Consider the following 25,653-nt stretch of genomic DNA (forward strand, 5'->3'; position numbering starts at 1 on the left):
CTGTTCTGCAGGGGCAGAGCTGGCAGAATCAGCTGGTTTCCATGTAGCTCCTTTGCTTCACTTCTGAGCTCAGCATGGGGACAGGAGCTTGTTCCCACTGTACAACTGTCTTGATGTAGATAGGTGCTTCCACTACTTGAACTGGGAATGCCAGTGTGTGGCTGGGTTCAGAATTGGGGCTTTTCTTACCAGGAAGACCGTTTCTTTTCACCTCTTGATTCTGTAAACAGGTGATACAGGAATGAGGGTAGCTGCATGAAAGAGGTGGACAGTGAGCAGCCGCTTTACCATTCTCTCCCTTTCCTGCCTTTCCTTAGAAGTTGGATAGAACAGGAGAATGTTTTCCTGTGCTGCAAACCACTCTACTGACAGGAGCTAGCCACTCATCACATGCACTGAGAGAAAACCCAGACTCGTGGGCCATGGCTGGTGGAGCAGATGCCATTTATTTCCTGGCACTTGCCTTGGGGAGGCCTGAGTGCCAGGGAGGTGGCCTGGGGAATTTACTCAGTACCTTGGAATAGTACCACTGGTCTTAACCAGAAGCCACAGGTGATGTTTACAATACTTCTGTGGGGCAGGAGCTCCATGCTAGAACAGCATGCAAAGAAGGTCAGTATATATCTGAGCAGCTATTTCAGTTAGAAAGGGTTTGGACAGATGCAGGTGAAACTTGCCATGTAACTCGGGTTCCCTCGGGATACAGCAGCCTGCATTCCTGTACTCCCAAACCTGTGGTCCTCCTTCCTGTTGCTATGCATGGTTCTGGTTCCTATTGTTTTTGGACTCTATCTCCTTAGCCATGGGGAGGAATCCGGGCTGGTGGTGGAGTAGTGCTTGGTGTATTCCTGGTAGGAGGACCTGTGGTTTAGGTTTAATCTTGGAAAGTCAAGGGGTAGGGGCTCAGACTTAACATGGGAATCTGAACAAAGTGGGCCAGTTCTGTGCTTTTCCCACATGTGAGGTTCTTGAGGGGAAGATACTGCTTCCTGTGCTATGTCCCATCAGCAGCTGAACATAGTGTCTGATACATATCTGGTTGAGATGTGTTGCTGTCCACATAGCTCCTGTAGATGGCATTCACAGGGCCTGTTCTTCTGGCTGGGCCTCCAGTCACCCTGGCAGCTGCCTTCCCAGCACTCGGGAGGCAGAGCCAGGCGGATCTCTGTGAGTTCGAGGCCAGCCTGGACTACCAAGTGAGTTCCTGGAAAGGCGCAAAGCTACACAGAGAAACCCTGTCTCGAAAAACCAAAAAAAAAAAAAAAAAAAAAAAAAAAAGAATTGTAGTGTAAACATCTGATGGTCTTAGGCAACCCCTGTGAAAAGGTTGTTCCACCCCAAAGGGGTTGAGACTCACAGGTTGAGAACCACCACTTTAGTAGGTAGCTTACAAAATTGTGGAGGTTAGAAAAGAGGCTCAGAAGAAATGGCTACCAAGGTTAGAGCTAGGGTGCAGGTCCAGCTTTGGCTGCCCTGTGATGCCCTTGGCCTGCTTGGATCCGCTCCACTGAATGCCTTGCCTTTGGTCCCTCCCACCTCCCTCCAGGCTCAGTCTGAAGGCTGGGCTCCTTCTCCCTGTTACTGCTGTTTTTAGATTGGGGCAGGAGCTGAGCCTCCTAGAAGCACAATATGTAAGACCCAGTAAGGAGTTCCTGGGGTGTGTTAATCACATAGGGTGTATGGATGCCATTCTTTATCATGCCCCCTCTGGACTCTGTTCATGCTGCCCATGAGGCAAAGCAAAGGATTATACCTGAGTGCAGTGATTTGAATCAAAGCTTATATGTCAGCAGCTGAGCAAACTCATTTAGTTCCTCTTCCAAAAGGCTTTGGTTTGTGGTGTCAGTGGAATGTCACTGAGTAATTTCATTTTGCCTTTAACTTTTCCCTTGCTAAGGCCATTTCTGCTGATCACCAAGAACTCTTTTATACTTGCTGGGGTTTGTTGCTGGGTCTGCAGAAAACTCAAGTGCTTCCTGGGGCTCGATTACCTGTGGGAGTTATGCAGTGGAGATGTGATGCAGTAGAGGTGTGATGCAGTGGGGGAGTGATGCAGTGGGGGAGTGATGCAGTGGGGGAGTGATGCAGTAGAGGTGTGATGCTGTGGGGGAGTGATGCAGTGGGGGAGTGATGCAGTGGGGGAGTGATGCAGTGGGGGAGTGATGCAGTGGGGGAGTGATGCAGTGGGGGAGTGATCCAGTGGGGGAGTGATGCAGTGGGGGAGTGATGCAGTGGGGGAGTGATCCAGTGGGGGAGTGATGCAGTGGGGGAGTGATGCAGTGGGGGAGTGATGCAGTGGGGGAGTGATGCAGTGGGGGAGTGATGCAGTGGGGGAGTGATGCAGTGGGGGAGTGATGCAGTGGGGGAGTGATGCAGTGGGGGAGTGATGCAGTGGGGGAGTGATGCTGTGGGGGAGTGATGCTGTGGGGGAGTGATACAGTGGGGGAGTGATGCAGTGGGGGGTAATGCTGTGGGGGGTGATGCAAAAGTGTTTTGTTTTCTAGTGACAAACATATTTGGCTTTGCAGTGGCTATTTCTTGTTTATTCACTCTAAAACAGATTATACATTTTCATGGTTCATAGTTCAAAAAGTACAGTGGAGTTTGTGGTAGAAAGTTGCATATCATATCTAGTAACTTAACCCAGAGTAGTGGCTATTAGCAGGGAGTCCATGCCTAGACAAGCAGAGGTTGACACTTGTATCATATGGCTTCCTTGATACTGTTAGGACCCTGGCTTTTGTCTGTGACAATAGATAGTTCTCAGTCTCTAAGAAAATGTCCCTTGTCCTTCTTAAAGTTATTTTTAAATGTATCACAAACTTTTGGTTTTCACTCTCTATGACATTTAAAAAATAACATTGTGTTTCAGTCAACATATTTCATTGCTTTGTCTTCCATTTTTCGGGCATTCAGTAGGGATGGTGGGTAGTGGCTCCATTGTTGTCCAGTGCAGCCCCCAACCTTTTGTCTTTAGGTAAGGAGAGTTTCTGCCTCAGATTTGGTGTTCTTCTTGACACCTGGTACCTGGTCTCTCTTGCCTTTTTTCAGGGGTCTATCTTGTATCTACTCCCTGCTGTACAGGGTACCCCAGGGAGCCTTAAGAGTAAAGCCTGCTAGGAATTGGAAGAGGCTGTGTGTGTGCTGGAACCATAGGAGGCCCCAGGTAAATGTGTCAGCAACTGTCTTGCTCCCAATTCTAGTGACACCCTGTGTGGTTCACACTTGACATTGTACCTAAGAATTTTTTCCTGGCTTCACAGAAACTGACTACCACTGTTTTGAACATCACTTTGTCTTGGGTGTCTATATCTTTTCCCACATCATTAATTAACTATTGAGATGAAAATCATGACTTTCCCAGCCACCGGATAAAACATCCACAGCTCATCTTTGCCTGTCTGTGGTTATTTAGCCCTCACTTCTAGCTGTTGAAATCATACTTAGTCCCTTGTACTTGGCCGTGGGTTCACCACTGATGCTTCCTCCACCATCCCCCTGGTCTTAGTGTCTCTGAGAGGTTGAGATGACTTCAGTAGAATTCTGGAATCACCTTGGTGCAGGTAGCTTCTGGGGCTGGTAGAGGCGCTCTGGCTACTGATTCTTAGACCACCTTCTTTGGGAACTCCCTGTTCTCACAAATTAGCTCATTCTCTGCAAATCTCTGTGTTTTTGGGGTGCTGAGCGCTGACACTGTAGCAGTAGGGGCAGTAGGGGGGTGTTGGCATGAGGAGCCCTACTCTTTGGTGCTCACTCATTGGAAAACCGTGGAATCACCTGATGGGTGGGGACAGCTCTCCTGCAGGCCAAGAATGTGGCTGTGCTGAGCTCTGGCCTCCACCTCATTTAACATTCATGTCACCTATTTCCAAACACTGATGGACCTGGGGAGCAGCCTGTGGGATAGGGATGGAGGTGGAGCCAGGCCACATGCCACAAAAAAAAACAGGTTCAAGTCATTGGCACAGCTTGAGGACAGGACTAGTGTGAGCCATTTCTGCCGCTAGGGTGTGGTGCTTGTAGATGTATTTGGGGCCTCAGGTCCAGGGCAGTGCGGTGCCTGAAGGATAGCTGGAGAAAGGGCAAGGAGTTGTGCACAGGTAGGACAGGCTTCTTCCTGGCTCGTAGACAAGGCAGCTACTTACTGGATAGAGGCCTTCCTTCACCTAGAACTTCTGTCACTGAAGACAGTTGAGGCCTTAGGAAATACGGCAGGAATGAGGCCTGGAGGCTGCTCAGTCCCAGCCTGCAGAGGAGCTTCTTCCCCAGACTGCTACCTTGAGAAGGAGATTCTGTGCCTCCTCCGTGGAAGGGGGATTTGAGTGAGCATCTGGGAAGAAGTGAGTGGGGAGGAACTAAGACAGGCTTGCCCCAGGGCAGAGGGCACCACATTAGTGTGTGTACACTAACACACAGGACTTGTGATCTGGAGTCTGAGGTGGTCAGGGAGCTGTGTGGGCAGTGTGGTCAAGGAGTATATGGATTGGAAGTAGGGCTCTGGGCACTGCACTGTGTGTGGATAGCTAGCTCAAGCCACTGCTGCAGACCTTCCATCTGTTCAATATTCTGGGTCTCTTGGGTCAGAGACTGCTTGGGGGTCAGCAGCTATCTGTCCCTAATATTTCAAGAAGGTTACTTTGCCTCTTTGAAACTCAGATGTATCTTCCCACTGAGGAGCCACAATTTTCTGGGTATACAGAACAAAGGAGTCCAGCGTTTATGAGAACAGTTTTCTCTAAAGTACCTCTTTGTTGTGGACACTAGCCCCCTGTAGACTATCCCTCACCTTTCTGCCCTCCCTGAGGGCATAGTGGATGTTCTTTCTCCCCTGGCATCTCCAGTCCCCACCTTCCACTGCCCCTTGTGTGTGTGTGTGTGTGTGTGTGTGTGTGTGTGTGTGTGTGTGTGTGTGTGTTTGCACATATGCATGTGGAGGCCAGAGCTCAACCTCAGGAACTGGTTTTTTTTGGAGACAGGATCTCTCACTGGAAGCTGGGACTCACTTATTAGGGTAGCTAGCTAGCCTGGGAGCCCCAGGGATCTCCCTGCCTCTGATTCCTGCATGTGCACGGTGCCTGGCATTTCATTTAGGTTCTGGGGATTTGACTCTGGTCCTCATGCTTGTATGGCAAGCACTTTACTGACTGAGACGTCCCCTCAGCCTCACGTTACCCCTTCTTTCCTAGGATCTACCTCTGCCCTGGGATCACCTTTGTTGACCTTATGGTGTAAGCAGGATTGTTGTCTCCTTATCTTCAGCGTGTGTAGCAGCTGTGTGTACATGTGTATTAGTCATATTTCAGCCTCTGTGACAAAACACCTGAGGAAAACATCTTGGAAGAGGAGGCTTATTTTGCCTCATAGTTCCAAAGGCTTCACTTCTGAGTCAGCTGGCTCCATTGCTTCTGGGCTTGTGGTAAGACAGGCAGAAAGCTGAGAGAACAGCAGGCAGGGCCCAGGATTAGATATCCCCTTCAAGAGTACACCCCTCTTGACCTACCTGTAATCAGGCCCTGCCTCCTCATGAATAGCCCATTCAGCTGTGAACTCAACAGTGGATTAACCCATTGATGAAATCAGTCACCTTTCAGTAATGCCACCAGCTGGGGACCGAGCCTTTGGCACATGAGCCCTTTGGGGGACTTCATATTAAGCTCTGACAGCATTGTTAACCATGCTTTTTCATTCCCCCTGCCCTTGCCTCCTTGCAAACACACATGGTGGCCACTCCACTTGCCAGCAAACATACTGAACATCTGCTGCTTGCTAGTTAGACTCTGGGAGTACAGAGATGACTCCCTGCTTCCTGCTAGAGATGGAAAGTGGAGGGGGCCGGGCGGTGGTGGCGCACGCCTTTAATCCCAGCCCTCGGGAGGCAGAGCCAGGCGGATCTCTGTGAGTTCGAGGCCAGCCTGGGCTACCAAGTGAGTCCCAGGAAAGGCGCAAAGCTACACAGAGAAACCCTGTCTCGAAAAACCAAAAAAAAAAAAAGAAAAAGAAAAAAAAAAGAAAGTGGAGGGGAGGGAGCAGAGCCTATGTTGTAGGAACAGCCCAAAGTAGTGAGTGCTGTGGAAACTGTGCTAGGAGCCTGGAATAAGTGTGAGGATCTGTTGCTGAATGGAGACAGGCATTCTAAAGTCTCAAAAGATAAACTTGACTACAGCTGCTCCCTGGTCTCTATCCCCTGGGCAGTGTAGGCTGATGGTCACTCATGGGGTCACATAGCCTTGGGAAGGGGCCACTGAATACTAGGCAAGAATAGCACCATGGGCATGGGTTCTAAAAGGTGTCTGGAAGATGCTGCCGGACCCTGGGCAGGAGGATTGCACTGGGGCAACGGAGTTCCGGCTTGTGCCTGCCTGCCTGCCTGTTCTTATGAGCTCACAGTGCCTGGCTGGGCACTGGCTTTGGTCATGTGACTTTTGATCACCCGGTTCTGAAAGGCACTCTTGTGTGTTCAGAGCACCTGTGTGCGGTGCCATTTTATATGTAGTATTGTGATTGAGGGGTTTCAAGGTGTTAACTATAAAAAAAAAATTCAAGGTGCTTTCCATAAATCTGTCAGGTTTTGGTTCTTTGTAAGCTTAAGATCTTAGACTGACACTAACCAAGCGGCTTTGGATTTGGATGCTCTTTAGTTTCGTCTTCACTTCCACTGTGCAGTCCCAGACATCGTGCTTTCAGGTGCTCCTCTTCATCATCCTCTGCCTGCTGTCGGAGTGAATAGCGCTGTTAATGCTCAGTCACCCAAAGCACAAATGCAAGAGCCGGGTGCCCAGATCCCTTCACATATCCCGTACCGGGTTGTCTGTGGGGTCTCACATTCCTTCCCTGGCCCTGCAGCAGCATCCCTCCTTACTGCCGCTGCCAGTGCCCGACCTTCCCTTCCCTGGGTCCTGTTTCACCACCGGTGCCAGCTTCCTTCCCCTGAGAGGGCAGCTGCTCTTCAGCAGATGGAACCCTTCCAGTAACTCAGGTTCTTAGCATCTGTGGGTGCCTAAAGCTTTACTTGGTTTAAATTACATAAGTCCTTCTTAGATGGTGAATGAGTTGGAGCTCTAGAGTGCCCAAAGTTCATCTATTTACTTGTTTTTACAAATATAACTAGGAATTTGTATTGGACTGTGAAACCATTTCTGAAGTAGATTCCATTATAACCACAATAGAAACATGGGAAGAAAACAGTGAAACCAGTTCATTTTCATAGTCTCTCTCTCTCCCTCTGGTCTCCACTTCTCCCCCCTCCTCCTTTCTCCTCCCTCTTTTCTGACAGAGTCTTGCTATAATGAAGCCCAAGCTGGCCTCAGACTCACTACAAAGCTTAGGCTGGTCTTGAACTTGTATCAATCCTCCTGCTTCAGCATCCAGAATTCAGGGATTATAGGTATACTGTACTGTATCTGGTCATTTGTTTCTTTTTGAAGCTTTTGTCATTTTGTTTTGATATGTTTTTAAACTTACTGGAAAGCTGCAGGCAGGCATGTCTGCTTTTTGGGAGCCCTGGAGGCCATTTGTGTTAATGACTGCACCTGTACAGTGCATCTGAGAACCAGGTTGATTTATAATTAGGACTTGTAGTTTGGGGAGCTTTTGTTTACATGTTGATGGGAGAGAAGACCTTGTGACGATCTAAGGAATGATTTTCTTCGATCCTTGGAGGCTGTATAGATAATTAAACAACTGGTTGGAAAGACTGGCTGTCCTTGAAATGTCAGTTTGTAAATGAACTTGTGAATCACAAATGAGGTCTCTCTGTCACTTATAGGAAACTGAGGCTCAGGTTACTCCCTGGTCCAGACTCACAGCTAGTGAATGGCTGAGTCAGGCATTCAGTTCATCTTGGCCAGCTTCTGCTGTTGTACTTTATCATTGAACACATTTCTTATTCTAAATTTCAGAATAGTTGACCAATAGCAAGCTTCTGTCTGAGATCTGTGTCTGTGTAGTTCTGTGTCTGTGCAAGCCAAGTCTGAGGTGTTAACATGTACTTGGGGCCCATAGTCCCTCTCAAAGTTTGATTTGTTCATGTCAGCCTGTCTTTGCCGTTGGAGTGTCTCTATAACACACAGAAATGGCCTAGCCCTTTTCTTTTCTTTCTATAGGAATTTGCTTGCTAGAAAACAAAATGCAAGACTTGATAGACAGAGAGACTTGGGATGGAAACTGTTTGGAAAAGTCCCACTCCGAGAGACTGCTCAGAAAGATTCAAAGAAAACACAAAAGGTAAGCCACTGGTGTGTGAGGGTGTGCTCATGAACCACACAGGTGGCTCTTGCTGAGCCTTGAAGTTGGAAAGCCCTCTGTGTTTGCCATGTGCCTGGGTTCTTAAATTGCATTCAGTCTGTGCAGGGATTTAACTCTCTTCACCTCTTTACAGCTTGTAACATGCACACAGGGAGGTTCAGCTGGGCTTTAGATATCTAAACTTGATGAATTTTAGTCAGTCTTTCCAGTAACTGTTGCAGATGTATTTATAATCAAGCTTTTATTGTGTTTTGATACTCAAGTCTCCACACATTTCTTGGAGCTTAAATCCTTCATTTTGCTCTGGGATATGTGGACTAGGCCATCATGCTCCCAGGCTTTGGGAAGACCTTGCCCCTTGTTGTCTGCCAGGCCTGCACCAACATCCCACTGACTTCCTTGCTCCTCAAGTCTGCAGCTGGAGCACCTGCTTATCTTCCCAGGGAGGAGCCCATGCCAAATGGTGGCAGCCCTTAGGCATCCTTAACTATTAGCACCAGCAACTTCTTCGAGGCTCTGATCCTGTTTACCTTGAAGGTCAGCTATTGCCCAAGTACTATGGCTCTGAAACCTGTTGCCTTGAGGGTCTGCTGTTGGCCAAGTGGTTGTCCTCAGTAGCCTTCTTCCCACCTTAGATTTATGCTCACTGACAGTTGTTCTCTGGACCCTCTTGAGAACCAAGTAAGTGTCAGTCCTCATGACTGACATTGGGGTTTGGGAAAGGACATGGCCCAGTTCAGGCAGACAAGGCCCACCTAAGGCAGGGCATGGAAAGTAGACAGGTCTTTCTCCCTGAGATGGCACAACTGATATGAGGATTGTTTGCTGAGGGCTTACTAATGTGCTAGTTTTAAACAGTAGCGTTTGTGCTTCTGGTTTCTTTAAAACAATGACCATGATATTCCCTGAGCCTTAGGTCTAAGGGTTGTGTTACAGATGCATCACCTGGCACTAGGTGTCCTACTGTCGCTTGTTCTCTGCGTTTTGATCAGTTGTGGCATTCTGTAATGGTCTCCACCTGCTGCAGAAAAGATTCTTTGGCTATGGGGAAGAGCTATACTTCTCTGTGTCTATGAAGATGCTATTTAGAATTCAGTTAGGAATTATACTGGTTTAGAAGATTGACTGTAGTAGATTGTCCTGTAGGGTCCATGACCTCACCAGCCATGGGTAGTTGGCTAGATTTATAGTGCTGGGCAGGATCCCTCCTATTAAGTGGGCCTTAAGTTCAGTGAGGTGGCTGTTGGTTACCTCTAAGATATGAGTGCCACTATTGCACCCCTGGATATTTCTTGTCGTGCTGGTCATTGTTGTAGTTTATAGGCTTTACAGCTGAATAGGGATTTTAATTGTTTTTCTCCCTTGGCAACATGTATAACACCTTCTAATACTGTGAGTGTTAGTCCTCAGGAATGAGGCTTCCAGGTCAATTTCAGCTGGATCCTTCCAAGTATTCTGTATCTGAAGTATGTGGTATCTTTAGTAGTATGTCTTATCTTCAAGTTCTGGGAGACAACCAAAGACATTGACAATAGCTTGCCTTGTTTCGGAAGTCTCATGAACTTCTATGACCAAAAACTCAAAGGAAGGGTTGTCATGTCTGGCACATGACATACCTTCATTTTTTTGTGTACATATACTTGTATTTTTAAATAAACATAGCATGTTCTTCTATGGCCTTTCTATTATGCTTATTGTTCTTTAGCTCTCCTCTCTCCCTCAACATTGCCTTCCCCTGCCCAGATCAAGAAGAGGGTGGGTAGAAACTGTAAGAACCAGAGGACCAGGACATCTGCTGTAAGATAGTGTATATGCAAATGACAGGGAACTGAACTCATCAAATCTTAATGTTGTCACCTAGACAGGGCCTGCTCGGTAATCCTAACATGATGGGGGGAATATCACAAGGTTCTCCCATTGGATGAAGAGCTGCAGGCAACTGATGGCTGCTGAGAGAGGAAGAATCAGTCTTTTCCAGAGATGAGCTCCCGATAGGTTATCCAGTGCCAGGTGACCATCCCTAAACACATAAACATTTGATCGATACTAAATGAACTCAGCAAATTGTATGTGTGCGTGTATGTGTGTGTGCACACATATACATAAAATACATAAAGTATGAATATATGTATATATATTTTATGTACATGTAATAAAATAGTTAAAGAAGACATTGTGAATTTGAGAGGGAGTGGGAGGACACATAAGAATACTTGAAAGGGGAGAGGGTGGCGTAGAAAGGATCTATACATAGTGTCCATGTATGAAATTCTCAAAAAACTGAACAAACAAACAAAAAAGCAAAACTACCCCACCTTATGAGGAAGATGCAGTCATTGTCTTCAGCTTACTGAGGAAGCATGGAGGTGCAGAAACTGAGTGACTTGTGCAGAGTCATAATAGTTAAAGAATGGCAGAGGTGGAATGCCATCCTATGTCGTCAGGAGAGCTGAGCCTCAGGAACAGAGGGGAGGTTTTCTGTGACCTGAGTGGTGTGCTGGTGCCCTCTCTGATGGGAGGGCTTACCTTAGCTAAGTGTGGTAAGCTCACTTGCAATTCCATGTTGGGGAAGAAGGACCTGGCCCAGCTAAGGTCATTGTGGAGTGCCAAGGACAGGGCTGATGACTGTTAGGTATAGGGTATGCAAAGATGAGGCAGGTTTCCACACAGTACATTTTCATGCCTTTGCAAATAAAAATTGTTAGAATATTGTCTGCCATTCCCCTGGAAGACTCACTAAGGTTATCAGTTTTGAAATTTATCTTTGTAAATTATACATTTTGATTTTGAGTCATTGTGGAAGCTTATTAAGTAAGCATACAATGTGAGTTTGTATGCAAAACTCAGCTGTAACTTTCTTAGAAGATGAAGTAATGGTATGTAGTAAAGAATCTATACTTAAGGAGGAATGACAATTATGTTAATGGACATCTGGGTGGGTCTTGAGAGCTCTTGCTTCATGTATTATCTGCTCTGGAATCTTACTGGTGAACTGCGATGCAGAGGCCAGCTGGCTGTGCAGTAACACGGTTCTACTGAGAAGACCTCTGACTTCAGCTATCAATAATGAAGAAAGTAACTATACCCCATGCATGAGTCACACAATCCTGCCTGGGACCTGTTTGTATATGCTCTATGTCTCTGGTCCTCCCAACTCTCAGGTCTGACCCTAAGCTGGCAAAGCCAAAGAGGGAGTCAGGGTCAGGACTTCTGGGCACCACTGGCTTGAGCTGGCTTTTGTCACGATCGTTAGCTCTGACTTTCCAGAGGTCAGAGTTGGACCCTTGATTTTCTCTACTTGTGATCTGAGATGGTGACAGTAACTCTGCGTAGGGCTGAAACATAAACAAGTGCCCAGGATCCTCCGTATTCCCTTTTCTTCCTTCTGGAATTGTTTTTCTTTCTTGGAGAAGCATCATCCAACGGTGCTTTAAGAACTTAAACTTTGGGACTGCTGTGATGCTCAGTGGGGGAAGGCACTTGCTGCCAAGTCTAATTCCCGGAGTGCAATCTATGGGATCCACATAGTGAAAGGAAAGAACTGACCATTGAAAGTTGTGTTTTGACCTCTGTGCAGAGGCACAGTAGTACAAGTGTGCCAACACACATGTCCATATACACACACAAATAAATGTAAAAAGAAAAAACACATGGGCTTTGGAGACAGACTGCCTGGGTTTGTGTTTCAGCTGTCACAATTTGGCTGTGTTACTTAGGACAAGCTATTCAATCTCTCTGAGCTTCATTTTGCCATCTATACAATTTGGAGGAAATGTGCCTATCTCCCAGGTGGTGAGGATTAAGTAAGTGAATCGTGCTATGTGCTTAGAATGGTATTGAGCACAGTGTCGCAGAAGTGCTTGCTGTTATCATTGGTTTTTTTCTCTTGACAAGCTAACCCTGAGCTTGTCAAGAGAAACTGAGCACAGTGTGACAATGAGCTTGAGCCATTGAGCAGACCCCATGCATTTGCTTGTTCAGCAAGCATTGCTTCATGCTGCATCAGGCTGTGTCCCAGGCAGCAAGGGCATGAAAGCATGTGTGCTGCCATGACTCCTCCAGAGCTTGTGGTAGGACAAGGGGACAGGTGTGCACAGCAGCCAAGGCTCTGGATTCCTTTCACTTGTCTGACCTTGGGCCAGCTGTCTCTTTTGGGTTTTGTCAGGTGTGGACTTGGTATTAGAATACTTACCTGTGGTGTTGCTATAACTGAAGAGATAGTGTATGCAGTGTATTTTGCCCAGAGTTGGTCAAGGGATGGATGTTGTGATTTCCAGTTAATAAATAGGCCCACTTCGTCATGGAAGTACTCTGTGTGCTTTGCCCCAGGCACCTGGCCTCATTTGATCTGAGTCACGTTCTTGTGGCTTGGCCTCAGAGACTTCAGTTTCTTTGGAGGTATGGGGGGGAATGTTGAAATGTTACTTGCCAGTTATCTTTTCAAATTTCATAAAAATCTTGAAAATTAAGTCATGCTTTCCATTAGCTTACATGATGATTTCAGAGACACTTTCTTAGGGGAAACAAAAATGACCAAGGATAAGAGAATGAAACTAAAGCCGTGATTCTTGAAGTGCAGTCACCAGATGAGGCTTGTCTTCATTACCTGCATATGTAGCAAGTGCAAGTCTGCAGGTTCATGCCTCCAGCACACCAAAGTAAACCTGGATTTTAGCAACTACAGATAATCCCAAGGGCGATAGTTGTGCAGTGGGAATGTTGACTATTGGGAGGACAGTAGCCATCACTCCAGCCAGCTACACAGAGGGCCACAAGTACATCCACCAGCATGCAAACTCTCTAGCTACCGAGCTAGAGAGTAAAGGTGCTCCTACCTTCAGTTCTCTACCTACTGGGTTTGAATGAACGGGGGCTCTGGCCACTTAGCAGAATAAAATGGCCCTTGTGAATAAAATGAGGTGGTCTTGTTCTGTGTACACTATTTGCTGTTTGTTGAGGAACTAGCTTAACTGTAAGTAAGTAAGATTGAGCAGAAAGCCAAAGTGCTGGTTCTTGCTGAGGCAGCTGCTGGTTATGGCAACCATAGGCTTACAGAGTCATTGTTAGCTTTGTATACCCAAGAACATCTTAGATGGTCTTCCAGATAAAGTTAGCTTTTAGATGTTAGAGAACCCCAGAAAGTGGTAAATCCAGGGCAGCTTAGAGTGACATTCATTCTCCTGTGTTCTGGTTTCTGAGAGGTCTGGAACACAAAAGGATTGCACATTATAGGAAGGCTATATCTGGGTGGTCAGTAGAGGTAGCTAAAAGTCTACCTAGTGTCTGACAGGAGCCCAACATTATCAGGAAGAGAAGCTGGTGAGAAAAGGAGATTGTACCTCTGGCTTGTCCTCTCTCACCAACACAGTTGTGGGAAGTGTGTGGCTGTTTTACCACAGCAGGGAGACTCAAGGAATTGGAAGACACTTGATGATTGCAAAGAGATGTGCAGGAAAGTGACTTCTTTAAGGTTGGTATGACTCCTGGATTTCCTGCCATGTCAATCTAGGTACATAGATCTGACCCTATGGTAGTTTAAGTAGAACTGAATGGATAGAGCACATGCAAGTCTCTGGCTGGCCACTGGGTGGTGCACATGTAAGACAGAGTCAAAAGTGCTGAAAACTGAGTTTGGAACCACAATTCGACAGAAAAGCTGGCTGGAGCTTGTAGGTCTTTATGTCTGGAATCCAAATCAGTTACAACAGTGTTAACATTTACACAAGGTCAGATCTTGGAACATAATTTTTGAAAAGTCTATGAGCTGGAGAATTGGCTCAGTGGTTAAGAGCACTTGTTCTTACAAAGGATCTGGGTTTGATTCCCAACACCTACATGAAGACTCTCCACTTCCTCAGCATGCATGTGGTGCACAGACATACATGCAGGCAAAACACTCATGTACATAAAATAAATCTAAAACATATTAAAAAGAAAAAGAAAAGTCTGGAATATAGTTCAGAATTATTGGACTTAAGGAGTAGGTTGTCTTTTGATGACCAATAGACTCTAATCCTAAAATCAATGTATGTTGGGATTGTGTAACACCTTAAAGAAGCCATTAGAAGAATGTGCCAGCAAGTAGGGCAGACACTCTTGAGAGTGGAAGACAGAAAACATTAGTTGAAAAATAGGAACCATAAGAAATAAATGAACATTTATAACAGAAAAATACAACTGAAAACTAGGCAGACCGCTCAATAGCAGAACAAACAAGTTAGGAAAAAAGTAAGTTGTAAGGTAGATTAGTAGAATTTATGCAGTCTAACAGTAGAGATTAAAGGAAGGTTACTAAAGTAATATAATCTTGAGCATAGGTGACACACTAAAATGTTTTAAAATCCAGCAAGATGAGATGGTTTATCAGGTACAGGTGCTTGCACACATGTCTCACAACCTGAGTTGAATTCCTAGATTCCATATAGTTGCAGGAAAGAACCAACTCCTGAAAATTATCCCTTGACTTTCACACATGCTATGCGGACATGTGTGCCTGTACTCACACACAGTCACATGCACAATAAATTTTAAAAAAATTAGTAGAAGACAGAATCACTAAAGTTTGAATTTGTGCCATGAAGTCTTGGAAGAATTCATTAATAAAAAATATTAGAATAATTAAATGAATATGTCCCAAATTTGTCAAAAGACATAAACCTACAGATTTAAGTCTAGTCAGTGACCCCATAAACAAGGAAGTTCTAAGAAGCCCATGATCTGACAAGTTGTAACCAAACTGCTGAAAATAAAGGCAAAAAAGTCCTATAAGCATTCTGAGAAAAACAGTGCATTGCTTCTTGGGGAATAGTAATTTGAACGTCTACGAATTTCTCATCAGAAACCACAGAGGGGGTTGGAGAGATGATGGCTCAGCAATCAGAGCAGCTACTGCACTTGCAAAAGACCATAGTTAGGTTCGCAACACCCAGGTTGGGCAGCTGAGCCACCTGTAACTTGCACTCCAAGGGACCCAGTGTCCTCTTTTGAGGCCTTGCTAGCACCCGCAGATACTTGCACATAACCGCTTCCCACATACACACAATTAAAAATACAATAAAAGTCTCAACACACACACACACACACACACACACACACACACACACACACACACACACACACACCAAGGGAATTAGTGTTTTTGGACCTGTTGAGAGAAAGAATTGTCGACCCAGAATGTTGTATCGAGAACAAAGGTGAAAGGAAGGAGAGTGTTTCCAGATGAAGACTAAGAACGTTTGCTGCCAGGAGCCTTGTAGGAGAGCTGGCCAAAGACTATACTTTCAGAGATCATTTCTATAGTGTGTGCAAGAGTTGGCCACTGCACTAGACATTGCACTAGAAGGAACCCTGGAACATAGGGAGAAAGAGGAACAGAAATGGTAGACATATGGGCAGATTGCAGAATTGCAGATGGGCAAGTCCCAATAGGTTCTTTAAAAATGCGTTTGGTTGAATGCAAAAGTTAGTGTTTGGGTCTTCAACTGTATGTCGATGTAACATATAAGACAGTCATATACCAGGGGAAGGGCAATGGGTTCCCACTCAAAGTGATAAAATACCGATTCCAATTAGGTCACGGAAAATTACATATACATATTTCAGCTCCTAGCCCAACCATTGATCTATGTAGAAAGATGAACAATGCTTTTGATAAATTAAAATGGAATTACAAAATTCAGAAAACTCAAAATGAAGGCAGAAAAGAGGAAACAGGGAAGAACAAAGAAAAAAACAAGTAAGATGACACTTAAATTCAGACATACCAAATTATATTACATACAGATGCCTAAGCACACCAATGCTGTCAAAGAGGCTTGGGAAAAAAATGACTCAATTCTGTCATCTACAAGGAACTCTTCAAATATCCAACATGTAAGATAACACTCTTAAGAGAGAGGAGAAAATGGGGCTGGGGTGTAGTTTAGTTGTAGATTTTGTGCTTAGTGTGCATGAAGCCCTGGGTTCAATCTTTAGCACCTCCCTTAAGGTAGACCTATTAATGTCACTCCAGAGACAGTTCCCAGAGATATTGCCTAATGAAGACCATATAGCTCCGAGTGTTTCTGCACCCAACGCCCATGCATACCCACCAAGCAGAGATACAGAAAACTGGACCTGTCTACTTTACCAGTGGAGGGTCAGTGCTGCTTGAAGACCCATGAGAAGGAGCAGCTGCAGACAGAGCAAGCCAGGATGTGGACAAGCTGAACTCTGCTCTCCAGCAGCTGAATGACCTGTCCAGAACATTCCCCTCCAGTAGCAGCCGGCCCCTGTGCACGTGGAACATTCACCAGACAGATGCGTGGGTCATAAACTTCAAAGATTCAAGAGGATTAAAGTAAAGTAAAATACAGTTCTGACCACAGTGTTATTAGGCTACAAAGCAGTAACAGATATTAAGAACATCTCCCTAAATGTGGATATTAAATGAGTAGCAAACTTCCGAGGAAGCCACAAGGAAAATTAGAAAATATTTTGACACAAACAAAAATACAACATACCAAAACATGGAAGGTGAAATCTGGATAGGAAATATATATCATAAGAATAAAAGAAGTACGGTCTCACATCAGTAATCCAGTTCCTGTCTGAAGACTGTAAAAAGCAGAAGGGAAACAAGTGATACAGAAGAAGAGAAATGAAAAGAGAACTGTAAATGGGGGTGAGTGGGACCAGGGCTGCTTCTCTGAATGATCTTTGTCGAATCAGTCTGAACAGCCAAGGAAAGAGAAGCACATTTTCAATAAAAGGAATAGCATGTGGACCCTGCAGAACTAGGAAGGAAAGTGGAATTCTTTGAACAACTCTCTACAGGAATTTGTCATCTCAGGTAAAATGATCTATTTCCTTGGAACTTAGAAGTCACCAGAACTCATCCAAGGTAAAAGATAAACTGATTCATGCTACAGTTTTGGTTTTGTTTTGTTTTGTTGGGGCTGGAGAGGTAGTTCAGTGTTTAAGAGCACTGGCTGCTCTTCCAGAGGACCCAGGTTCAAATCCAAGCATCCACATGGCAGCTAACAACTGTTTGTAACTCCAGTTCCAGGAGATCCAACACCCTCACAGAAACATACATGCGGGTGAAACACCAATGCAAATAAAATAAAAATAAATTATTATAATTTATTACTATACTTATTTTATAATTTACTCAAAATTTATTATGATAATGTTTTAAAAAGATACATTACAGTTAAATACTGTGGTGGTTCAATGTGCAATGTTCTTCACGGGCTCCAGTGTTTGCACACTTGGTCCCCAGCTGCTGGAGCTGTCTGGGAGGGCTGTGGAAGTTTCAGGAGGTGGAGCATTAGTAGAGAAAGTGGATCATTGGGTGGGCCTGGAGGAGTTGGGGTTCCATTTCTTGCTCACTTTGTGCCTCCTGTGTGCTGAGGCAGTGTGACTGGCTGTTCTTCTGTGCTTGTTCCAGGCTTTCCCCACCATGGTGGACTCCATCCTTCTGGAACTATAAGCCGCAATAAGCCCTTTCTGCTTAAGTTACTTTTGTCAGGGTGTCTGACCACAGCAAGGAGAAAAATAAAACAGATACTTTCCAGAAAAGTTAGCTCCAAGCCCACATGGTTTCACTGATGACATCTACTTAAAAAACTGCCAGATTTAGAAGGAAAAAGACATTTCCTGACCACACATCCTAATACATTTTTAGTGCATGCTTATGGCCATCTTAACTGGATTTAATGTGAGTGAATCTGTAGACTCAGTTCTGGTCCCACTTGGCTAAGTTGTAAACTGTTGGGTGGGCACTAGGTGTTGAGAGTCCAGGTGATGGTAACATTAATTAGAACTTGCTCTAATCCCTGAGAACTGAGCTTCACGGTGCTTAACTCTCCTCCAGTCACAGCGTTGTTTCTAGAAAGGCCTTCCCCCAAGACTGCACTAGTGTTCGTTGCGGGGGGGGGGGGGGGGGGGGGTTCCTTCCCCAGCCTCAGTTTTCTGTCATATCACTGAGCACTGGTATGGACATTGCCTGTTTGCTCAACTGTGAGTGGCTTAGGGCAAAGACCTCGTTCCTCTTTGTTGCTAGGCTAAGCACTTGGAATACTTGCTGGATGGCAGGCAGGCAGGCAGGCAGGACAGATGGCTTCCTGGGATGGCATACTGATTCCACAAGTGTTGTGTGCCTCCTCTGCCAGGTGCTTCACTGGGCCCTCACCAGCTCAGTGAGAGAATGTGAGTCAGATGACCACGTAATGGCGAGTTATACATGCCCCTGAAGCCAGGGTGCAGGGCCTTGCTGAGTGAAGGCATCGGGGACCGTTTCCGTGAGGATGTGCAGTAAGGAGAGACATGAAGGACAGTTACCTAGCCTCCTCATGCTTTCTTCCTCTTTACTCTCAGGAGCTGGATGTTGTAGTATTTAGGAGAAGACATGGCATCTGCAACTTCTTTCAAAGGGTAAAATGTTTTAAAACTAAGTAACATTTTTACTTTATTATGACCTGGGTGGAGTTTGTATATGTGCTCATTAAATTATTCCTTGAGCACTTCCACAGATTTGAACACCCCCTCCCCCTTTTTGAAGTACTAAGACTGATCCCAGTGCCTCCCACACTGTGCATACATGCTACCCATGAACTAATGCACCATGAAATCCACTCACTGTAAATACATAGTGATTCTCAGTGTATGCATATTACTGACCTGCCATTGCATCCAGTTTTGGAAGATTTCCATCACCCAAAGTTTGCAGCCAGTCCCCACTCCCAGACAAATACCAACTGTGTATTCTCTCTAGAGAGTTTCCGTTTGAAGAGATTTCATATTCATGGCCCCACCCTGGCTGCCCTCCTTTGGGCAGCTTTGCTTACCACAGTGCTTCCGAGGCTCTTTCACCAGCAGCATGTGCCAGTAGTTCCCTCTCGTTGCTGGTCCAGAGCTGTTTATGCATTCCTCAGCTGGTGGACGTGTGGATTGTTTTAGAGTTTGATTGGTACACAAGTGCTGTGAAGTTTTGTGGCAGGGCTTCTTGTAGGTGGTTTCTCTTGGATAAGTTCTCAGGTGTGTGGCTGGTGTGTGTTGAACTGTATAAGAAACTGGGAAACTTGCTCCCAAAGTGGCCCTACTCTTCTATATTGCCCCCAGGGATTTCTGAGAGTCCCAGCTTTTCTGCATGGCTGCTACTATGTGTCATGCCAGTGCCCCCTTTTCTGGTGGATCTCCAGGGCTCCTTCTTTGTGAGGTTTCTATTGGTGAATGATTAAGTACTGAGTTTCCAGAAATGCAGTGGTGAGTGAGGTGCCTTGTAACTCCTAGTCCAAGACACTTGTGTGAGGGTTCAGCAAGGACAGAGAGCTATGTGGTACTCTTACTGAGTTTGTTCCAGTGCGCTGGACTGCCCTACTTACTAGAAATAATTTTAGTTCGTATACAGATTTGTAAATTGTTTTAATAAGGTGTAGTTTACAGTGGAGTCCTCTGATCTGAAGGTAATATTCTGTTTTAATTAATGCATGTTGAGATAATTCTGTCACTTTGGGAAGTGTCAGATGCCCCTCCACGTAACTTTCCAGAAGCAAGCTCTATCATGAACCCTGTCAGTATGTACTTTATGCTCATAACCAGCCAGCTTCTGAGAAGGTATCTGTGTTAATTATGGAGTTTCTTTTGGTGACACACATTTCTTTTTTTTTTTTTTTTTTTCCTATAATCTTACAAAGTAGTACTTGGCCCTTTCTCTCCAGCATGCTGTCTTTTGCTTACTCCTCTCGATATAATTAGAACCCGGAGGTTCCTCTCTTGGGGCTGGCAGGAAGGCCACTGAGCCTTGACTCAGCCAGCCCCGCCCCATCTCTTGTGGAGGAGGTCCCTGCCAGTTAGACCAGCCCAACCCAGGAACACTGAGCAGGGATCCGGGAATCGTTTTATCTGTGAGCGATTGAACATCCTGCCGTCCCAGCCGCCCCGCCTGCCTCACCCGCCCAGTGTGAAGCTGCGTGTAGAACCGTGGTCCAGAGGCAGGAGGGAGGCCGGCCTCCACTCACTGGGCATGGATCCGCCGGCCACGCGCCTCTGAGGCCTGGCGTTCATGGTGAGTCTTATGTGGGTTTGCGGTCCCAGCTTGGCTTCCACTGGTACCTCGGCCTGCCGTCCCAGGCCTGCTTGGTCCTGTGCGCGGTATGTGCGGGTGTGTGCATATAAGCCCGAGTGCAGGTGTGCGCACATCACATGCATCTGTTTTACCCATTAACTGGAGCTTGCCGGGGACACCAGTGAGGCACCTCCTCCCATGGCCTTCTTTGTGTCTGCTGCTCGTAGGATTTTCTTTCAGGATCTTGTGTTGGTATAGAGAGATCGCCCTTCCAGTCCTTATTCTTACCCCTAGAGTCCCTGCTCCGTTTCCAGAGTCAGGGCAGTCTAGGCCAGGGGCCACCTAGAGATGGAGTGGTCTTGTTTGAAGGAGTCTGGGGAACAGTAGAGTCAGGACAGGCACAGCTGGGTTTCTCAGAACCCATGCAGTTTGGCACATTTCAGTTCCCAGTGCCTGTGTTAACTTTTGTGTTCTTGGTGTTTGTGAGTAATTTGACCACTAGAGAAGGTCTCCTGAGAGGGGCTGTTCCCAGTGCCAGCATTCCTGGGGACTTAAGAGAATGGTTTCTGAGAGGATATTGTGCTGGGGTAGAGGACAGAGCCCAGAGAGGAGGGGCCTTCCCAGGTGTTCAGGGCCTTTACCTGCCTACGCTGTGGTCAAGACATTGTGTCCCCATTACTGTCTTCTGGAAGGCTGAGCACCTGTAAAACCTGAATGGGTCACTCCCTCTTCAAATGGCAAGACAGCTCCATGTCCCAGAACAGCAGTCTTCTCCCAAACACTTGCTTGTTACAGACAGTGAGGAGTGAAACCAGCTTTGCTCAGCCACACTCGAGTCTTATTTGTCTTTTCCATTAAGTACCCTTTTTAGAGACATGTTGTGGGGAATTATTTTATGGTAATACAGTGACAACCATGCACCTGACATTTCTGGCATTTCCTTTGGGTACATGTCTCATGCTTACTTGTTCTCATTTAGTCTTCCCCCTTCACAGACAAAGAAACAGGCGTGGAGGGGAAGACAGCGCTCAGGGAGGCAGCCCTGTCGGGGATGGCCCATCCTGCAGTGCCTCCCTGCACGCTGCCTGTGTTGTTGGCAGACCCGCCCCATGCTGTCTCTTGGGTTAGTTTATGCTAGCCCCAGTCCCCCATGAGATGGCCTATTCCAGATATAGGTCCTGAACCCTGGACTTACATTAGCAGATAGATTCTGCTGCTGTAGATGTCTGAGGCAGATGTGAGCACAGGCCTGATTGATAGCCCTTTCTTCTTGGTGGACGAAGCCAAGAAGCTAGTGGGGGTCTGATTAGATTATCGGCATTCTTGGCTATCTTTGTAGTACAATTCCGGCTCCAGGGGTAGTATTGATGGGCCATCTCTCTTGTCTTCTTCCTGGAAGACAGTCTTCTATTGCTTTGGATTGATCCAACCTTCTCTCCCTTTCAATACAAATTTTGTCTATTGTAGGGTGTGCGTGTGCAGTTGCATGCATGTGTGTGTTCTGTCTCTTTTTAAAACAAATTCAGTTGTCTACTAATTTTCTTCTGGTTCTGCAGATAAGGTCTAACCCACATTCACACTCTACCTTACAGCCCTATACCTGATCTGACTCTTCTCCTCCTTTGGGTTGTTCCACCAGCTATGGGTAGCTGTGTGTTGAGACCGTAATAGCTAGGCAAAACAATTTTGACTCAGTATCAAACCTGTTTAAAATACTCTTGCTAACTGACAGTCCAGAATCTATGTCTGAAATGGGCCATCCCATGAAGGAGAGACTTGGGCTAGCATAAACTAGCCTAAGAGACCACATAGGGTGGTTCTGCCAAGAACACAGGCAGTATGCAGAGAGGGCCATCCCCATCAGCACTGGGTGCCTCCTTGGTTACTGCTTGTGTGGTCAGAAGGTCTCTCACCCTATGGCCTCAGGATTAGACCATATCTGTCGTTGCTGAAATGGTATGGGTAATGAGATGCTGTCTCTTGTTCTCTCTGGCCCTTTACTTCTTGTTGCTTACCCCATCCGCATTTCTCATGGTCTGCTCTGGGCAGTACCTTTTGCCCGTACCTACTTTCCCTGCACGGGGGTGAGGGTCTCTTAAAGAGTAGGTCCACATGGTCTCTTCACAAATGAGCTGCTGCTTCTTTATGTGTCTTCTTCCTTCTTTTCCCCACTAAATTTGCTTTGCTCATGGCCGCGCCTAGAGCTGAGGCCTTGCTCAGGCTTCTTGATACTTTTTCTCTGAACTTACTCGTTCATCAGGCCACACCCCACAGCTTCTCCCAGGGTTAACAGCTGCACTGGCCTGGTCTCATCTTCCTCAGTGGGATTTATTACCAACTGTTTAGGTCAGGGATTTCATCCAGGTGCTTCTAATCACTGTCTTGCAAGTTTTTTGTTGTTTTTTGTTTTGTTTTGTTTTTTTTTAAATGACCCACACTTAGGCAGTTTGAATCTCTGCACAGAATGGAGACAAACTGCTTTTAGTAGGTGTACTTTTTAATTGTTTTATTTTTTATTTTCAAATTACATTAATTCATTTTGTCTATCTATATGTGCATGCATGCCACAGTATTTGCTTGCCATGTTGTGCATATGACAGTCAGGGGATAGCTTGTGGGAACTGGTTCTTTCTCTCAACCATGTGGGTTCTAGGGATTGAACCTGCTGAGTCTCTTGACGCTTACTGCTTTAAGTCTTTTATGACCCATTGAACAACTGACTTGCAATAGGACTTTGAAGACTACTGTTCTAAATTCCTCTCTGCTGGGATGATCAGGGTGGGTGAGACCACAGTTGATTGTATGGCAATTTGTTTTGCGCATTGTTCTACAGGACTTTTGATAAGTCCAGTGGCGCAGAGAAGTGTTACTTGACTTAAGGCAAAAGACCTCCTAGCTTGGTTCTGTGCAGGAAGAACTTTGAGGTGGCAAGTTAGATGGACACAGACTCCACAGATTTTGTCTGGCATACAGAAAGAGCTCTGTCCATCAGAGAGCAGGCAGCCATCCTTAACAGCTGCCTCTGTTTATAGTGAGGGAGTGGAGGCATGAGATAGTCCAGACTTGCCTAAGGTCATAGACAGGACTTAGATCTTGGTCTTCTAAACCTTTACTTCTGCTGCATTGTGTATGGCCCTAGTGTTGATGAGTCAGTAGTGAGTGCTTTTCCTCAGGCCTTAGAGTGAGTACTGTCTTCTTATATCTGGAGCTGGTTTGTCTGGTTGTACAGAGAGCCTACTGTGGACATCTCTAGGTGGCTGTAGAACAGTTAGGTTTGGGACAGGACTTGTGACCATTCCCAGTGTTGTTCCATTTGTATTTGCAAGTACCATTTGAGTTTTGAAAAGGTTCTACCTGGGATTTCAAGTTTGGGCAGGCCAGCCTCTATCATTTTAATCATGCATCACTGTGCGATGAAGCATGCTATTTGACCCCATTTGGCACTAACTGATTCAGGATTATAGGTTTCTGTCAGGGTTGAAAGCTTTATTGAGGCTAGGTGCAATGAGATTGCTTCCTGTGGAGTCCTACCTGTGAGCAGCTTACGTGAGTTGGTGAGAAATGTCCCCGAAGAACCCGGTGCTCAGAACCTGATCAATTTCCCCATTCTCCACAGAACAAATCTGTGACATCAGTGGGCCTCCGTATATCCATTAGGATTGCGGTGGTGGTGGTAGTGGTGGCATCTTTAGCCTCTGAAAATTGGTGTGCAGACTAAATCAACTCTGCTTCTGAGGCCCCTGGAAAGTGCTTGGTACATTAGCCTGATCAGCTGCCACTGCCCAGTGTTGTTACTCAAGTTAGTAAGAAGTGCTTGTTGACAAAACCTGATGCTTTGGCCTTGAATTAAGGCATTCCCTTCCTTTGGCTTGCTTCTGTGTTTGGCTTGCAAACTTTGCTGGACTCCTTGATTGGTTTACAACTGCACTGTTTTCCCTTGTGTTATGGAGTCATTTCAGGTCGGAGGGGAAAATGTAATGGTGCATGCAATCCTATCCCTGTGCTGCAGGGGCTGTGCTGACTGCATGGCTGTCTCCCTGTTGTTGGCAGCAGCCTGCTCTGATAGTGGCCATGCCCACCTGGTAGCTGTGGGGACCAGGCTTGAGAAGTCTAAGAACATGCTTTGCCTGAGTCTTAGCTGCTGGTTAGTAGATCTGTGTTTACCTGTATCAGAAGCCTCCCTAACCCATATTTTCTCTCCCAAACCACACATTTGTTTGGTTATAGTCACAAAAGAGGTCTGGCCCCCATAGGGTGGCAGTGCAGAGGGGCCTACAGCCCCAGTCCTGAACTTTGAACTTGCATCATCTTGTCTGTAAGGCGGGGTAATACTAGCCATACTGATTGTTAGGGAGGTCAGATCAAACAGGAAAGAAGCATCCAGCTTCTAGGGCATCTCACTTATGGCCTCAGATTGCTGGCCTTAGCATAAATTGCACTAGACCGGGCTCAGCAGATAGGTAGCATCCAATGAGGTTATTGTTACTAATTCTTGCCAGAATGCTACATGCCTTAGAAACACTGTCAGCACAAAGCTTTAGGTAGATTTCCTATCGACCTGAAGATACTGACACCTACTTACTTACTAGACTTGGAGCATCCCCCTGCTGGTACTGAACTGTCACCACTCAGCCTTGTATAGGGTCTGAAGCCAGTATCAATCTCTCAGCTCTAGAGAGATAGGTAACTGGAAGGGATTTCCCCCTTCAATGGGACAATGTTGGGATAAGAAGGGTAGGAGCCTAACCCTGTACATTCCAGTGTAAAGAAGCTGTTGCACTTTTTAGAGGCCGTAGTTGACTTTTCTGGGTGAGAGAATAATATTCTAGCTTGTGTCAATAAATCTTCTTCACGGGATAGTGTGGCTCTCATCATCCAGAATGGCACAAATCTATGGCAGTTCCACACTTGCTTTCTTTCTAGCTGGATTGTCTCCCTTAAGGATGCTCCTCACCTGTGATAGACAACCAGAAAATAATATGTTTTGATTTTACAGGGATCCCAAATCATCCATTATTCCAGAAGCTGACTCTCCTGAACCCTTATACTGCATTTGGAATGTGGGTCACCAGGTGTGACTAAGCTTCTGTGGCTGCAGTCTGTGGATCAAATCAGTGACTCTGCTTATGGAGGTCACTTTTAGATTTCCAGGGCATGGTAGAATTATTGACAGGACAATGTGCAGTGATGGCATTGCAGTGGCCATTACAATAGCCATTCCTCTCTTAGCCAGAAGTACAGAAGACCTGCCACCATGTGGGCATCCTGGTTAAGGGGCTGCAGACCCTTGTAACTTCATAACTGCCTACAAGGGAAGTATGCAGACCCGTCCTAAGGCATCACCACAGCAGGGAGTTCTT

The 25,653-nt window shown here is 45.9% G+C and overlaps 1 protein-coding gene across 2 annotated transcripts in view; it reads left to right on the top strand.

Moving 5' to 3' along the window:
• LOC128109054 (TBC1 domain family member 14) overlaps positions 1-25,653 on the top strand; it is a 178,050-nt gene that overhangs the window by 119,823 nt on the left and 32,574 nt on the right. The window contains exon 3 of one of the 2 annotated variants that reach the window (XM_052736087.1): positions 8,103-8,223. In XM_052736087.1, coding sequence (XP_052592047.1) covers positions 8,103-8,223 — 121 coding nt within the window. Of the gene's footprint in view, positions 1-8,102; positions 8,224-20,148; positions 20,294-25,653 lie in introns of those variants that run through there. The other variant, XM_052736091.1, reaches the window with a different exon arrangement.

Source organism: Peromyscus californicus, unplaced genomic scaffold, assembly GCF_007827085.1.
Source record: "Peromyscus californicus insignis strain IS unplaced genomic scaffold, ASM782708v3 Scaffold_13__1_contigs__length_99412109, whole genome shotgun sequence".
In the NCBI taxonomy this organism is placed as follows: Eukaryota; Metazoa; Chordata; class Mammalia; order Rodentia; family Cricetidae; genus Peromyscus; species Peromyscus californicus.